Source organism: Phalaenopsis equestris, unplaced genomic scaffold, assembly GCF_001263595.1.
Source record: "Phalaenopsis equestris unplaced genomic scaffold, ASM126359v1 Scaffold000250, whole genome shotgun sequence".
NCBI classification, from domain to species: Eukaryota; Viridiplantae; Streptophyta; class Magnoliopsida; order Asparagales; family Orchidaceae; genus Phalaenopsis; species Phalaenopsis equestris.
The window spans coordinates 1,114,619-1,133,254 of NW_018164692.1; the positions used below are offsets into that span (position 1 = coordinate 1,114,619).

Sequence of the window (18,636 nt, forward strand, 5' to 3'; positions counted from 1 at the left end):
TGGAATTCAATTTGAACATGACTTAAAATATATTAGACTCCTAAGTCCAAATTACTTAGATTGGATTTAGGTTATATTAAACACAATAGAATTTATTTTAGGTCTAGGGTGAGTTAGACCTAACATTTTAACTCATCATGAATGAAGTCTAATATATTTAGTAGTTGAGTTCAATTTAGACTTAGGTTCAATTTAGGATGAACCTAAGGGTTAGAAGTTTAAGTCAAAGTTACTTTGGACTTAAATTTGACTTCAATTTAAATTGAACCCAAAGGTTAAAGTTAAGCCCAATTTAGTTTGGACTTTAGACTTAAGTTCAATTTGGATTTGAATCTAAGGGTTAGAAGTTGAGATCAATTTAGACTTAGGTTCAACTTAGGCTGAACCTAAGGGTTAGAAGTTTAAGTCTAAGTTCGTTTGGACTTAAATTTGAGTTCAATTTAAATTGAACCCAAAGGTTAAAGCTAAAGCCCAAGTTAATTTGGGCTGACTTACATTCAATTTGAATTTGAAACTAAGGGTTAAAAGTTGAGTTCAATTTAGCCTTAGGTTCAATTTAGGTTGAACCTAAGGGTTAGAAGTTTAAGTCCAAGTTAGTTTGGACTTAAATTTAAGTTAAATTTAAATTGAACCCAAAGGTTTAAGCTAAGCCCAAGTTAGTTTGAACTTAGACTTAGGTTCATTTGGGTTGAATCTAAGGTTTATGTTGACTTAGGTTCAATTTTAGTTGAACCTAAGGTTTAGGTTGGGTCTAATGTAAGTTAGACCCAAGGTTTAGGGTTAAGCCTAAGTTGAGTTGGACTTAAGGATTAGGGTTCGGTTTTAGGTCTAAGTGAGTTATACCTAAAGATTAGGATTAGGTTTAGGCCTAAATTGGGTTAGTCCTAACGATTAGAGTTAAGCCTAATTTGATTAAGACTTAAGGGTTAAGTTTATGTCCAAGATGGGTTAGACCTAAAAATTAGAGTTAAGCCTAATTTGGTTGAGGCTTAAGAGTTAAGTTTAGGTCCAAGATGGGTTAGCACTAAAAATTAGGATTAAGCTTAATTTGGTTGATACTTAAGGGTTAAGTTTAGGTTTAAGTTGGGTTAGACCTAAAAATTAAGGTTAAGCCTAATTTGGTTGAGGCTTAAAGGTTAATTTTAGATCCAAGATGGGTTAGACCAAAAAATTAGGGCTAAGTCAACCCAAAAACCACTTTTAATCCTTTATACCAAAGGATTAAAAGTAATAAACCAAGTTTGGGAAATTTTGGGCTAAGGCGTAAATTTTATTATTTACATTTCTACCCCTAGATGTTTAAATTGTCACTTTAGACTTTTTCAATTGTCGGAAGTTTTATTTTAAGAATTAATTTGATTACCATAAATTTCTTACAAGTTTTTCATTTAGGTTTCCAATTTTTTTATTTTTTTATAATTATTTTTTAAAATAATTATAAGGTTGATAGAAAATTGGTGATTTTTAATTTAGGGATATTTTCTAAAGTTGAAAAAATTAGAGAATGTTTTCAAAAATGAAAGAAGTGATCCCTGCAAATTTCATAATTTTTATATTTATATTTAATTTTTAATAATTAAAATAGTCTCTGGAGTATTTAATTAATTAAAAATTAAATATAATTCATTTATTGTCAATTTTTTTTTATAATTTTTCCCTCTGTCTCCTGAGTCCAGAGATATTTTGGTTCATTTTTGTGATTTTTATAGGCAAATATATCATTTTTTAAAGTTAATTAGGGTTTTCTGGAATTAATTAATTCAGAAATCCCTAATTATCTATTTATATGACGCGCTGCCATATGGGTCTTAAATTCATTCTTTTTAATTAATTAATTAATTATGAGAATGAAAAATTGATCATGAGACCATAAATTGACCATAGTGGTTTAGGGTTGACCATTTGACCCTTGATTGATTATTGGACCAATGTTCACCATTTAGACCATAGGTTAACCAATTAGACCATGGGTTGACCAAAATAATCAATTTGACCATATGTGGATTAGGTTGACCATATGGCCATTTGGATTGATCCTATGGTCCAGTGTTGACCATGTTGACCAAAGGTTGACCATATGGTGATGTGTTGCCATATGGTGGTGTGTTGATCATATGGTGGTTAGGTTGACCATAGGGTCAATGGATTGGTCATATGGTCCATTGTTGACCATATTGACCAAGGGTTGACCAGGATGGTCAAGTTGACCATGTGGTGATGTGTTGACTATATGGACTCATCTATGTCAAGATAAGGTTACGTTTCATTTGATTTTACTACCCTAAAGTTCTATCCCTTTTTGGATTAAAAGGGACAAATTAGGGTTTTGGTCTGAAATTTAGTGTTTGGTAGGGCTAGGAAAGCCACTGGTGGGGCCAGAGGTTAACTTAGGCAGACTCTCTCTTAGGGTGAATTTGGTAGTCATAGTGATCCCTAGGGTTTTCAGACAAGTTACTAGAATTTCAAACTAGTTTAGAGGACCTAAGGTAGAATAACAACTCCTTAGGGTTTCAAGTTCATCTAAGTGATATGGGGTATGTCTTCCCCCAGGTAATCAATTCAGGTACTCACCCAATCAAAACCCTTAACGCACTCAGCCAAAAGGTTGGAGGCTTGAGCTTGTGTAGCTAGTAGGGAAAAGTCCTCACAAAAGTGAGGTTAACACCATCTTATAAAAGTTTTCTTTAAGTCTAAGTGATACTTTTCTATCACACAAAAGAGTCGATGCATTCCTTCACTTCAACCATCCAACTTGAATTCTACTGATAACATCTCGATCTATATCTCCATCACTTTGAACAATAGACCCGAGATATCTAAAACACTCACTCCTTTTAATGACTTGATCACACATTGTTGCAACACCGCCACTAGATTTACTACTACTAAATTACATTATGTATTCTGTTTTAGCTCTACTCAAACAAAAGCTTTTAAACTCTACATCTGACCTTCATAATTCAAGTTTTTCCTGAACTTCCTCTCTAGTTCTATGCACAAGAAAGATATCATCAACAAAAAGCATACACCAAGGTACATCCTCCTGTAAATGTTCAGTAAGAACATACATAAATAAAGCAAAAAGATATGGTCTTAAAGTCGATCCCTGAAAATAAGAAAATACTTGGTAATTCCTCCTTGTGTATGTGTTTTATTTTTTATTTTTTTATTTTATTGTTTTGGTCAATGCACCTTGTAGTTATAGCTCTTATATACAAATCTTTAATGATTTGAATATAAATAATATCAACACCTTTCCTTTCTAGAACTCTCCAAAATACTTCTTTTGGTACATTATCATAAGTCCTTTCTAAATCAACAAAAATCATATGTAGATCATCCTTCTCCTCCTTACTCTCTATATACTTCTCTATCAAACATCTCAATAAAGTTATAGCTGCAATGACAGACTTGTCCGGCATGAATCCAAACTAATTTTAAAAAATTTTATATCACTTTGTTAATTATATTCAATTACTCTCTTCAATAGTTTTAGCGTATGACACATTAACTTAATTCTTCGATAATTTGCATACTTTCGTGCATCCGCTTTATTTTTAAAAATATAAACCAATAAACTCTTTCTCCACTCATCAGACATCATTTTAAATATTAAAATAATATTTTAAATTTTAGTAAACCAATAAATTCTCACTATCTCCAAAACATTTTCCCACTTCTATTGTAAACTTATCAAAGACCCCTATGTTTAATATCCTAATCTAAAAAAAAATACTTTTTTAATTTTCAAACTTAATACACTTGAACTAAATCTTTACTTTTCTTATATCTTTCTTCAGCTAGTTTATACATATATCTTTCATTTTCTTTAATATTTAATCTATTAAAAAGATAACCAAAAATAGAATTAATAACATCACAAATTATTCTTTGAGACTCGTTGCGGGTCAATTTATATTTTTCCAAAATCTCCAAGTTTTTACATCTAAGCCAATTTTTATAATAAAATTTCTTATTTTAATTTCTTTCTTGCATATTATTATTTCATCATAAACTATTTTTATTTATAAGAGTTTTTTGTTTGATTCTTCACACATTTTTTGCAGCTTGCTTAATAGAACTTGTTGCTTTATCCACATGACATTAATTTTTTATGGACATCACAAATCTTATGATCTCACAATTTATTCATAAAAATAATTATGCTCGTCTTTTAAGTGCCCCATCAAATTATATGAAAATATTTTATTATATTCTTAAGTCCAACTCAACTTAGGCTTAAAATTTAAAATAAATAATCGATATTAGGTACTTAAATTTTCACTTAGAATGACCTTACAATCTTTACAATCCTAGCGATCTATTTTTCTCAAAAAAAATAATCAATTTATATTTTATTAAATCAACTCTTATAAGTGATGAGATGCGCATCTCTTTTCTTAAATAAAGGGTTATCATTAACAAATCATAAGTTAAAACAAATTTCAATATGAATCTACATCACTCCAAATTCAGTCACATAAATACTTCTAAAATCTTCTGTCACTCTACCAAGATGTCCTTTTAAATTTTCTCCAATAAAAATTATTGCTTCAATAGATATCGTTTGTAATAATTCTTCTAGATCATTCAAAAAAAAAATTTCAACATATATCCAAACCTACTTATAGAGGATAAACACTTATAAAAGCAAAAATCTTAATGCTGAAGATAATCTTAATGCTATAATTCCATATTCAGTTCTGCTAATTTTTACAACATTACTCCTCAAACTGTTATCAATAATTACACATATAATATTTCTAATACTAATTTCTACCTGAATACTAAAGTTTAAACCCAAGCAATCAATTTCCTTAGTCTTTTCTGCAATCCTTTTAATTTATTAAAAGCATAATACATTTATCTTCTTATAAACCATAATAATTATTAATTCAGTTAATTTACCTGTGAGAGAACATATATTGGAATTTTATGGACGAACTTTTTTGCTCGCATCTATCCATAATGTGAAAACTTTTGTTTATTTAACACTACACACAGGTGAAGGTGCAACGGCCCTTGCACATTTTTTGTTGTAATCAGGTCATAGACGCATCGCTTCCAGATGACGCCCAAAAATTGACACAATGATTTAAAAGATTTATCATAATTTTTCGACAATAATTTTTATGTTGAATGTTGATTACCTAACACAAACCTTCACTTCTTGTAATCAAGACTTGAAATCTAACAATGACAATAAAAAAACTCTACTAAAAATATTTAAAAATGAATATTTCAATAGCATGTATTCTTTGTTTTTCTCTGTATGTCTTATACTCTAGAATACAAATTGGAAGGTAAATATCAAATTTATGAACTCAAGACCAGATGCAATTACAAAGTCTCATCAAACTTGGTGGTATTACAACACCCCTCCCAAACAAAAACAAAGGGAACCAACAAATTCATATGTTAGTGCTTGTCGTGATCAAATCATTAGAAATTTGATGGAAGAAAAAAAATAACCGGTTGAATTTCAATCTCTGGGTAGTGATTTCATGAATGGAGATAAAAAGGTACTGTTTTTGTAAATAATCATGATTCGAAAAGTATGAATGAAAATGCCACCGATTAGACACATTAGTGTTGGTACTCTAATAACAATATTAGACTGGAAAACGTGAAAAAATATACAAAAGCAGTTTAAGCATAAAAACTCTGATAGGATAATTTCATGAAAGACTAGAGCTTCTAAACAATGTCTGACAAAGAAGAAATCATTTAAAGCTATGGCTGCGCTCAAATTTTGCGTATAACTGTACATACAAACTCAATACTTATAGAAATAGACCATCGAAATTTGAGCAAAATCTTCATCGAAAATTTTTTTTGTTTCAAGAGATGCCCTTCTAATTATATGCCATTTGATAATCCAAGGGGAAACTTACTCTTTAGGAAATAGAAATAATAGAAGTTCAATGAAAAATGATTCTATTTTGAAGAATGAAAATAAGCATTACCTTGTTCATCTGAAAGCACAGATAATATTCTATCCATGAGATCCTGCATATCATACAAAGAAATAACAAAATTATTTAAATCTGAAAGTGACAGGTAAGGAAAAGTTATGTACATAATTACGATCAAGTTAGGATAAAATCATTGCTCCTCATCCACTAAGCCGAACAAAAATGATAAAAGAGAATTTTAAAGCGCCAAAATAAATGGATATATAGTTAGACATAAGGGTGTTAACAGATGCAAGCACTCTGCCTTCTTTGCACTCATCCGCGTTCACATTTTGAAAGTCCAAAATCAAGTTCATCTGGACAAGGATTAAGAGCACACTCAATGCCACAAAAGATGTAAGATGTCTGGTATTGTTTTGTCTTTTACATGGTTCCAGGGCGTTTATACTTTAATTTGTTTATGTATTCAAGGAAAATAAACATTTTTAGTATTTTATGTGAAATAGAAGCATGTGCATATGTTATGTGACAACAGAAATATTTTATTCATATAATAAAAAAAATAAAGATATTTATTTCTATGATAAACAAATTGAGAAAGTAATATATCCTAGCAAGCACCAATTTAACAATTCTTAGCTAATTAGTGAATTACATTAATAATATAGAAATTATTAGATACACAGTTATAAAAAAAACAAACAACAATAAAACAATGGCAATACTCAGTACATTAAAATTTTGATAAATTTAAATCAAAATTTATTAATTCATTAATTGAAGCATAATAATATAAGTTTAATCCTAAATTTTCAAATTGCAATTTAAGATAGAAATTGAGTATTCAATAAGGAAGCTAAATCATACTTGTTTTTAATCAAATTGATAAATATTTTTTCATTAAAGAGTAGAGAACACACGTTAAGATGTATGAATCAGCCTAGGAACAAAAGAAGATGATTTGTAAGTAGAAAAATTAGTCGCCACTTAATTGTACTGCTAAAATAGAACCAAATTCATCTTCTACTTCTAGTTCTGAAAACACAGTAAAAACAAGGATATCCCTATTAGATCTTCCAAAGATTACTCACATGGTCACACCCTACTAACACAGCCAAACCACCATGTATTATGCTTCTCATTATCACACCATGTGGATTTTAAACCTGGGGTGATACAACTGTTGCCGCATTTTATGGTGTGGAAAATAGAAATTCTTGTGTGCCCATTAGGCCACTTCCCATAGCCAGCTCAAGGTTATAGACTTCTTAGGCTTATGCTATATAATATAAATCTAACAAAAAATTGTATTTTAGAGAGAGAGAATAGTTTTGTAACTTCTTAGAGAGGATTTTGCATTATCCCTCTAGCTATGAGCTTATCAACTTTATGTAATTTTTTGTTTATGGCATTATATTTAACTGAATTCATTAAGGAGTTTATTAGAAAAATTACCTTTTTTTTAAATGAAAAAAGTATCAACTCCCTTCTATTACGTAAAATCCTTAGCTGAAAGCATAGCATTGAAAGTCTCCACTAAATAAGCTAAATCATTGAAGTGTTACTATCATAGCATAGCATCAACTAAAGTTAACAGGCTAAGGGTAAATGACCACCAATGATATCCATCAGAGTAACATCTCAGCTTTCCTCATTTTGCGCTCTCCAAAGAGCAACTATTCTCAAAAATCTCAAAGTGCAATGAATTATTACATCATTCTAATAATTTTTTTGATTCTTGATTCCATGGCTTGTGAGGCGTAGTCCTTCCCTGTAACTTAAACAAGCATTTAATTCTCTCATTTTATATAATTTTTTATAAAGGTGGCATTTAATTCTCTTATTTTTGTCTCCTTTCTTATTAAGGATGTTTAGCAACTAGGAGGCCTATGAGTTAATAGGCATTACTTAGGCCCATCTGATTGACCTAACATAAGAGCTAAAACATGCCATTCTAAACACAACTTGCACCTTTGCACATTTTGCACTCTCCAAAAAGCAACTATTCTGAAAATCTCAAAGATTGATGAGTTGTAAAACTATTCTAAGAATTTTTGTGATTCAAGATGACATGGTTTTATAAGGGGTAGTCATCCCTTTTAATTTAAAACATCATTTAGTTTTCTTTTTTTATCTTATTTTTTATTAGGGGCAGTATGGAAATTATGTGACCTAGTTCATAGGTGTTTCTTATGAATACCAATGCTAAGATGAATTGAGGGAGCCTTTTTTCTTTTTAGTTTTTTTTTTTCAGGATATCCTAAGAGTAATAGAATGAATTCCCTATGTTTTAAGACGTGAGAATTGAGAAAATCATGTGGGTTCTAAGATCTTGCCAGTATTAATTTGCCCAAGATAGCCTAAATCTTCTCTTGTTGTTTTTCAGTGAGGTCCAATAATTTCAACGGATGGAGGTGATACCCAAGACAGTGATGCAGGAGCTCCATTGCAGATACTGCGGTCCCTCAGTACCTCAACCACAAGACCTGAGATTGCGGGATTTTGCACACCGAGGAATCGATCCCATGGATGTGGGAAGATGGTTCTACATGATCCTTACAATTTTCCAAATCAGCAGGAGTTCTTCCTCGCGCAACAAAACCGCTAACTTCCAATTTTCGCTTTTTTTTCCTTTTTGATTTATTTCATATTATTCTATTTCTAATAAGGATTTTTTCTGTATGAGAACTATTTATATCCTATTGTTTCAAGTTTGTCAGATTTTTCGATATTGTTATGTTATTTGGAGAAGTTCTTCCGTTTTCTCTATCGGAGTGTTGGAGCATTGAATTTCTTTCATATGGTGTACCCATAGCCTGATAAGATCAAAGTGATCTCTCCCGGATGTTTGAAGGCTTCTTTCATCAATCATCTTGCTACCTACTGCTGTTTGACAACAGAAAATAGCAGTTTTCCGCTTTTGGTTTGCTGTCCTTCCGGCGTTCACACCTGATTTCCGCCAACATCTCTCCTCTCACTTCCTACAAGCTACCTACCTCTTTATTGTGTTCTTAAATAATTTTCAAAAAGCCCTAAAACGATATAATCTGGCATCAGAGCCAGGCAAACCCTAGAATTTTTACAGTTTTGTCTTTCATATCCTAATCTTAAATTTCAACAAAAAAAATCTCAACCATAACCAAATCCTTCTTACTACAATTCCCAACTCCAACGCTAAATTTTCAAAATCTAACTTTTTCATTTCCACTAAAAATCCATCTCAACACCTACCACAAAATCTTGAACCATAATTTTCTTTTCCGTCAAAAATTCCATTAGAAGAACAACACGTCATGCCGCTAAAAAGAAATCTGCAAAGAGGCATCCAAGAGCTTACATGAAAGAAATGTAGCGAGAAATCCTTCAGCCGCAATAAAGCTTACAGCTTTTGAGAAGAGACAATCTGGTGAAATCACCTATAGCCGCAACAATGACTTGTCAGATCGAGAAGAGGAAGTGAATTCCTATTGTGTCAGACAGTTTCCAACGATGAACCAATAACCCGAAGATTTAGCATAGGATATCAGCGAAAAAGCCAGGAGTTTGGAATAAAGACTAACTTATCAGATTTTAACGATCGCATGAATACAAACGAATTCATCGAGTGACTATGGGTAGTGGAGCGGGTCATTAAAAATAAGGATATTCAAAAAGACATAATTGTAAAGTTAGTCATCCGTAAGTTAAAGAAGAGTGCATCTCTGTAATGAGAAAATCTGAGACGCCTATGCAAACGATAGGGAAACAACAAAATCACAACTAGGTTTAAGATGAAAAGGAAAATATAATACAAATATCTTCCCCCGCATTGCCAACATGATATGTTCATTAAACTTCACCTACGCCAGAAATATTCTTTTGTTGAGTACGTAGTTTAATTTGATTAACTCGTACTTAAATGTTGGTTGATGAAACCAGAGGAGGTCTCGAAGGATTGAGGTTGTCTATTATGAATGTGATGCAGCTGCAGCCATATTGGTCCCTCTTCGATGTACAAACCCCCAATTTGAAAATGAAAAAATAAAATATCTATGAAAATTGAGATTGTCTATTAGGAATGCAGTCACCGGGGCTTACACGCATAATTTAACAATAAGATCAGACAACAAGAGTATAGACCTAATAGAGCATTCCAATCAACACCACATGATAAAAAGTCAGTTCAAAATGCAGAAAAATTGGAGACCTTCAACACTCACAAACTCGTCCTAGCAAAGAAATACATCAACTCTCAAAGCTTTGAGCATATTGCATGTGATTGCCGAAGGAGAGTGATTCCCCTCTATGAACAGAGAGCAATTGAAGAAATGGATAGTGACATAGGAGACACTGAAGAAGGTGAGGACGCAAAGGAATAATATCAGCTTATAGACGATGAAGAAAAGATACTAGTGATTCAAGCCGAGCCCATGAGAGATACTTCAGCAGAACTCACATTGGTTGTCCTCGAAAGTACCAAGTTAGAGATAACAAGAATTCATATATAGTTTGAAGATGTGGTAACACAAATGATGTGTATCAAATATGCATCTATGTTATTTTTATCTTAGTGTATTTTTTTATCTTTTGTGTGGGTATTTTAATCTTTTATGCAGTATAGAGATGATCAGCTGCAGGCTGCCCAGGTGCCCCTTTTCCCAGTCTGGGAGCACCTTTGCCATCTTGGCTACCTAGGCTCTTGATCTGGGTGCCTAGGCGCCTAAAGACAGGGCCCAAGCAACCAGGCGCCCGATGATAGAGCCCCACACACTAGTTCTAGGAGGCGGTGGTAAAGCATTGAGAACTGGAGTGGCCTGGGCGCCTAAAGACTCATCTGATCAATAGATTGTTTAATTTAGTCGGACAGGTGTAGGCTGTTGCACATCATGATCTCCATGAGCCTAAGTAACATTAACAGCTTGCTCAACCTGATGAGGCAGTAGTGAAGCAGTAGAAGTATTGCCACCTGAAAAATCGGTGATAGGTTCTAGGGCAGGTGGGGTCTAAAGAATCTCCCTCTCCCCCACGATAGTAGGTTCCAAAGGTGAAGGAGCTACAACATTGTTTGGGGACTGAATGGTTGTCATATCGCCTGCGGGATAGTGACTGCTTCAGGGGTATCCGTTTGATGATTAATAGTGTCAATAACTTGGAGCTAATCAGGATGAGATGAATTCATTGACTCTGACGGAGTACTGTGTTTTTTTGATCTTAGGTGGGGGTGTAGAATGTGACATTGAAAACTGGAGTGGTCGAACATATGACAGTTTAAACAATACGAAGGAAAATGCTCAATCACTACATTTTGTCAATATCCATGGTGCTGTGTGCCCAACCAAATTTTCTCAGAAGCGGATGAAGTGATGTCTCTTCCAATAAGTACTCTGGCTTTAGATGGACGGGAAATATTAAAAATAGGAATGTCCGTTTTGATTGGCTTACCATAAGCTGAGGCAATAGAGTACAACACTTTTTGAGTAAAATAATGAAATTTCAGACCAGGGAAATAATGAAATTTCAGACCAGGGAGGCGAATCCAAACCGGAATGACTGGTAGTTCCGTCTGAGGGTCAAAATCCACAGACCATTTCAGAATCTGCATTGCTCTGTTATCAATCTAGATTATCATTCTAACAAATAATCGCGTGTAATCCTCTTCATTATTTAGTTATATAAGAATATGTCTTCCATATAACAATCTGAATTTTCACTTTACAACAAAGTGCATAAGTGTGTGTGTGTATATATATATATATATATATATATATATAGGTTGTATGAGTGGGCCCAAATAGACACCCAACCCACACGGTACAACACATACAAAAAACCCAAAAAAAAGATGATACATATAAGATCAATCTAGACGACCCAACTTAGTTCTGCCTCTGACTCTAGTTCTCGAAAGTGAACCAGCTAACAAATTGGTGAGGTGCGTACCATTACCTGAAGTAATCAAAGTATCATCCATTAGATTTTTTAACTCAAGTAGATCTTCATTCTTCTTCTTCCTCCTATAAGTGTAAATTTGTCCTTGCACATCAGAAGATTGTTGCTCATTTGGATGAGGTGGTAGAGTTGTAGTAGAAAGATTGTCAACAGTTGTACCCACAATAAGTTCTAGTGTATGTGAAGTATGAGTTGTCGTCTCTACGCTGGATACTTCCTGAAGATGAGGAGTTGTAAGGTTCACCTAATAATCAGTCCGAACACTATCCTTTGTAGGTAAGGATCCTTCAGTACTGTTTTCAATAGGGTTTGAAAGTGTAGGTTGTCAAGCAGAGCCATCTAGCATCGCATCAATCGCAAAAACAGTGTTGTCAAGAGGGGTCCACAGGGGCAATTAAATCAGACAACAAATTATGTCCTGTGGTAGTTTTCTCTCCAGGTGGAACAGTATGTCCAGAGCAGTGGGGTTAGACCCATCCTTATTCACTTGATCTTTAGATTTCAAATTATGATGGAGTTTATGACTTTTATCAAGGGTATGCCCAAACATTTTACAATGAGAACCACCTTCCACAGTAGGGAGGTTTATGTTCCATGATGATTTGTTGCCAATACTCATTATGGGTTGTGTCCAACCGGACTTCAGTAACATCAGGTAAAGTAATATCTCTTTCCACGAGTATTCTGGTCACAAAAAGTCTGGTTAGGTTGAAAGTGGGTATATCTAGCTTCACAGGATCCCTAAATATGGCCACAATAGAGTAAGAACCTGATTATTAAAAAAGTGCAGCTTGAGATCAGGTAGACTAAACCATACCAGGACAGTAGGAGATTCATGATTGAGGTTAAAATCAAGAGACCACTTAAATAACTTCATTGACTTTCTTGCAATGTTAAGATAATTTTTTGAGAGAATCCGAGTTAATCAACACATGTCTCTAATCCATGAACCTCACTTTCTACTTTACTGCTAGTTTGAGATCAGCAAAAATTTTTCTGATAACTTCCATAGGTGGGTGCCCCCAATAAAATTTTTCAATAAGAGCAAACTTGAATTTCTCAGTCAGGGTTGAAATTTCTAAGTCAGAGAAAAAAAGTATTATTTTTCCACTTTTTCTACTTGTCTTCTTAGCAAAAAGGCGGTCACATGTACCATCGCGACAATCCTTATAGCTGGAAGGGAAGACAACCGCCAACTCCATCTAAAGATTACCCACCATATGCGCAAAGGAGACGATGTCAGGTTCAACCGAAGGAGGGAGCGTCATCAGAGCAGGGAAATCCACCTGCTAGAAGAACCCGAGATAATTGCGGCGAGGTGCAAAAGAAAGTGAGGTTGTCGGACATTCGCCTCTGTTTCGCTGCTTCAAGCTCGAGGAAAGGAGGAGCCCGCGCATACGACCAGGAACGCTGCGAAAGAACGACCTTCCAAGAGGGAGCGAAGGATTGCACAGCAGACGGCATCGGGCGTCGAAACGAGAGAACGAAGTGCTAAGATGAAACAACCGCGATTGGTTTGAAACCACAGAAGACAAGCTGCGATCGGGGTCGCGAACAGGCGCAGCTCGACGAAGCTCTACGAAGACGACAAAAAACGAAATAGAGGAGCGAAACTACCCCTAGTTCTTCGAGCCTGAAAATGCCGTAGCAGAGGCTAAGGTTCGCCGTGAGGCAAAACCTTAGCAGGGCCTCCTACAAAGACCTCTCTTGAAATCAGATCATGGGATCTTTAGTTGCCCTAGATGATCAACCTCATAATTACTCCACTTTGTCCAATTTGTTGCTCATCATTCTATGTTTATTTATATATATATATATATATATATATAGTTAGTTAGTTTTAAAAAAACTTTAGAACTTAGACATTCAAATCATTGAACTTTTCAAGTTGGACATAGGGGTTTAGTAAAATTGAACTTCAATCTGCTAGAAAATTTAACAAGTCCCCTATGGGATCGATACATTGACTCAAATCCGTATAATACTAGATCAAAATATATACTTGCTTCATTGTCGATGCTTCACAGCATTTCCAACATATCAGCAAACTATCTTTTTGCAAGCGTTAAGAGGAGCAACAGTAAGACTAACATTGGTTGTCCAAAAGAGTCACGAGTTTGAAGAGCTTATACCAAACACAAGGCAACCTCAAACAAGAAATTTTCAAAATGTTTAGATATATAGTCAATCTCTTGAGTCATCGTTGCTAAAGGAGATCCAATATGTGAGATGAAAATTTTTCAGCTATTTATTGAAGGCTAAATGGAGTAATTTGGGTGTTAAATCTACGTTTCCTTTCTCTATGATCATCCCAACTAGCGTGTGCTCCTTCTCTAGCCTAGTCTTACTAGTGAGGAAGAAAGATGAGAGTTGGCGTTTATGCATGGATTATCAAGCAAAGAATAAAGAAAAAATAATTGACATATTTCTTATCTCGGTGATTGATGAGCTATTGAGCAAGTTGTTTGGAGCTATAATATTCTCCAAGATTGACTTGAAATCAAGATATCATTATATTCAGAGACAATCAAATGTACACAAGACTATATTTCGAACTTATGAGGGTCACTATAAATTTCTGGTTATGTCATTCGAGGACACCAACTCCTTGGTTGCATTTCAACTATTGATGAACAAAGTGTCTGAGCCTTTCCTCTGGAAGTATGTGTTGGTGTTCTTTGGCGAAATCCTACTGTACAGGAAGGCCACATTGACCATTTGAAAAAGAAGTTGACAATACTCGATGTCGATGGATCCATTAAAGTTGTCAACTATGTTGGATCATCTGCTACCTAAGACTTTTAAGGGGTTGCGAGAATTTCGGGGGCTTAAAGGATATTGTCAAAAGTTCGTGAAGGGTTACAATTTGATTATGTGGTCGTTGACGGAGCAATTGAAGATAGATAACTTTTAACGAGAGAAAGTTGCAACCATAAAATTTGAGTAGTTAAAGAAGGTCATGATGAGTGTACCAGTGCTGGCATTACATGATTTCAGTCAATCATACTTTGTAGAGATGGATGTTTCAGACTATGGGTTAAGCGCATACTTCATGAAGTGTACACAACCCATTGCTTATTTCGTGATCCCTTATTTCAGGCAAATATTGGCGGGGAGAGCCAAATTCAAGTTAGTTTATGACTGGGAGACATATGAATTGATCCAACAGGAGCTTCCTCTCTTACACCTTAAGGATAAGGTGTTTTTTTTAGGAGGGAGGTAATATTAAACTAGATCCTATGGCACCACCCGCCTCGTACTCCACAGAGTCGACGTCGAACCCGCTAAAATAGTTTGAAGACGTGTGTTAATCGTAAGACTAAAAGTGGCAATTTAAACATTTGTTAGTTATTATTGTGGATTATAAATAGGGTTTAATATGTTTAGGGTTAGAGTTATGTGTGATTGTTGTCTCGAATCTTAGATTTTGCGTTTGGGAGAGATAGCCTACCTCTCGAATTGTAGGTGTTTATCTTTTATGTATTTGAGTTGTGTTGTTTGGAGTTGTAAAGTAAAAAATATTTTGCTTTGTTGTAATCTCTGTGAAAATTCGTCTTCTTCCTATTAAATACATAACAGCTATTATTTGAATTTTTCTTGGTCGTGGATTGCTGGAGGATGTCAGCCAATTTTCAACAAAGAATTCCATACAGACTATCTCTATGTTCTAACCAGTCAAATAGTGCAAGGATAAGCACTTGACCAAAATTTTTGGCAACAGTGATGGACGATCAACCCGTCCATTTCTAGAACCCTATAGTCTCAAGAGCAGCAAATTAATCTCACACTAAAAGTCTCAAATTGCACCTACCTAGTCAAGAATGGAAAACATAAACAGTAAGCTTTTTTTTTCTCTTTTTTTTTTTTTTTTTTTTTTTTTTTGGTATTTCAAGCTCTTTAGATGAATAAATATTAAGAGAGTATTAGAGTTAACATGGAAACAGTAAAATGATATAAGTTCCTGCTAATCCAAATGTCGCCAATTAATATTCTGAAAGGTGTTTTTGGCATTCTCGATTTTATTTGTTTGTGTCAACTGGTCTTGCATTGAGAAATTTGCATCATTAGGTTTATTTGCAACATATTTGCAGTGTCACTAGAGAATCCAATCATAGAAGAACAAGTACCAAACAGCTCTACTCACTTTCTGCCCAAGTAACTTGTTTAAAAATGAATATTCTGGTAAATAAATTCAATTCAAATATGTGCATCTCTGAAATAAATATTAAGTCTATGAGATCTTGCCTGCACTTTTACAATCAAATATTAGAATACGATATAAATAATTGTAATTAATAAAATTTTTAGTCGAACAATAGCTAAATAAATCCTATTTATAACAGAAAAAACATATATTAATAAAATTAAGATGAGACTATATTTAACCTAAATTTCAGTTATTTATAGCACTTTTATTTATCAGTTAGTGATACTATCAAACGAAACTAGAAAACTAGTAATGAGCAGCTATTGGCCCACCTAATTTGATGAAAAATAAATTGTCATGTAAATATATTTAGCATTAAATGTTATTGTCAAATATTGATACATGATATATATTCTTTATTGGTAAACTTATTAGTCTCACATTAGTTTAATACAAGTTAATCATACCAGAACAACTCATAATAAATAATAACATGCCCAGGTCATACTCAACCAAAATTTAAACATAACACTATTTATTCGATAATTATATTCACAAACAGAAATAGAGAACTGATAACAAGGCAATGTATAAATAATATTCTTCCACCCAACTAACTTGTTGAACAATAGATTGCCATCTAAATAAATTTAGTATCAAATATTTATACATATGAAACTAATATTTTAATATATGATTTTAATTAACACTATTTTTTTCAAGTTTTAATATATGATATATATTTCTAATCAATAAAGTAATTTATCGAACACTAGTTCAAAATATGATAATTATCCCAGAATAATCAAGTATCAAAAAACAAAACAATTAGATAGTAATTAACCTAAACTTTAATTATAATACTTTAATTTATTAGATAGTTATGCCCTCAAATAGAAATAGAGAAATTAATTTACTGAAACGTTGTTCAAAAAATTAAGTGAAAATGACTATAGATGTGTTGCATGAATTCAAGAAATAAGCCCATTAACTTCTAGAATGAGATAAAAAATCATTGTCAGAAATGCTCTTCTGCTTGTTTATCATTTTTTTCAAAGCAAAAGCCCTGCACCTTCCCAAAGAACCCCTCCAGGCAATAGCCGATGCGTATGATTAATGTTTGTGGGCTAAATATATGCTAGAGATCAGGAATTGCGCAAAAGCAAAAGAAGACTACAAACGTTGAATAAAAAAAACAAATGAACTGCAGCAGCACCATTACATAGTTAGCAGCATGAATCAAGGCCGTAGTGGTTTCTTTCTGTTATTTTTTACACATTTTTGCTGGAAAATATCAGATAGTCTAGAAGGTCATAAAAAATAACAAAAAAACAGAATTGCTTTATGTTGTAATGAAAAAATCAGTTAAATCTTTAAAATTTAATTCGAAAGCATGACATATGTCAAGAGAGAGCCTATGAAATTGGATTGGATCAATTATACGTGGACTTTGGCCAAAGTATTTAAAAAACTAACATGTGCAATTTGACAAATTAATAATTCATAATTAACACTCTTCATTAAGCTTCTGAAAGGTTATTTCAGTTCCAAATACAGTTTCAATACTTCCAATATTAATACTGGCAACTGTCCAAGTCCAAGCTAATGCTAGTCAAGTCAATAAAAGTAAATACTGAATAGATGCATTGTGGCGCATGCACATAACGCTAACAACCAAATAGAAGAAATGAAATGATAATGGCAACCAAAGAAAAGATTGAATTTTTGCATCATTATAATAACCAGCACATCAGAAGCACATCAAGAAGAGACTTTTTTAAAAAAGATTAGACTAATAAGATATAATTGTATGAACTTAAATTAATCCAATCCTCAACCTTTCAGTGTAAACAGGTCCCTGCAAACCAATTTTTTGCATCCATGAAAGAAAAGCAGCATGTATAAGAAAATTTGGCATTTTCACATTAGATAATTCAAGAAAAAAACTGTTTATAGCAGACAAATCAAAAGGATTTAATAATAAATATGTAACCTGCTTCTTTCCTTGCTTTGCAAGGCCAAGTTGACCCAAGACTTCTTTAAGCTCCTTTATTCTGAAGTACGCCAACTTGTCCTGCATGAATGATTATTAAAAAAATACTCTATAAAATAACCCAGTGAATCAGTGCTTTATGATTTGCGACGAAAAAACTACAAAAAAAACCAAGTCAACATAATATGGCACAAAGAATAATAAAATAACGTAGAAAAGAAAGATGTCAAAGATAGCATTATATGTCAGACCATCAGACAAGCTTCAAATATTCAATCCAAAAGTTACAGCTAAAGTTTTCTTTCACTTCATTTTAAAAAACAACAATTATTAAAACGGGAAAGACCAAAATAAATGCATCTTAGATTTCAAGCAATTAAGGGCTCTCTTAGGACAGCTTGAAATAGCGGGCGGCATTTTGAAAACGCCGCTTCACTGTTTGGTTTTGATGTCTTCCCCGCGATTTTGAAAACGGAGTTTCGATTTACGTAATAACCTCGCCCGCGGGATGATCCCCGCGGGCCGCGTTAGAAGGTTGCGTATTACTCTGCTGCCCTCGTGATCGAGAGCTCTAACTGCCCTAGCCGCTCCCTCTCGGAATTCTTGCTCGCGATCGAGGGCTTTTTCCTAGCCGCTCTCTCTTCTTCGGCATT

The 18,636-nt window shown here is 33.6% G+C and overlaps 1 protein-coding gene across 2 annotated transcripts in view; it reads right to left on the bottom strand.

Moving 5' to 3' along the window:
• The window catches only part of LOC110024145 (E3 SUMO-protein ligase SIZ1), a 111,077-nt gene that overhangs the window by 81,495 nt on the left and 10,946 nt on the right, over positions 1 to 18,636 (bottom strand). For both annotated transcript variants that reach the window (XM_020723929.1, XM_020723930.1), the window contains exons 2-3: positions 17,984 to 18,064; positions 5,967 to 6,009 (exon numbers count right to left, since the gene is read on the bottom strand). In XM_020723929.1, coding sequence (XP_020579588.1) covers positions 5,967 to 6,009; positions 17,984 to 18,064 — 124 coding nt within the window. The remainder of the gene's footprint in view (positions 1 to 5,966; positions 6,010 to 17,983; positions 18,065 to 18,636) is intronic.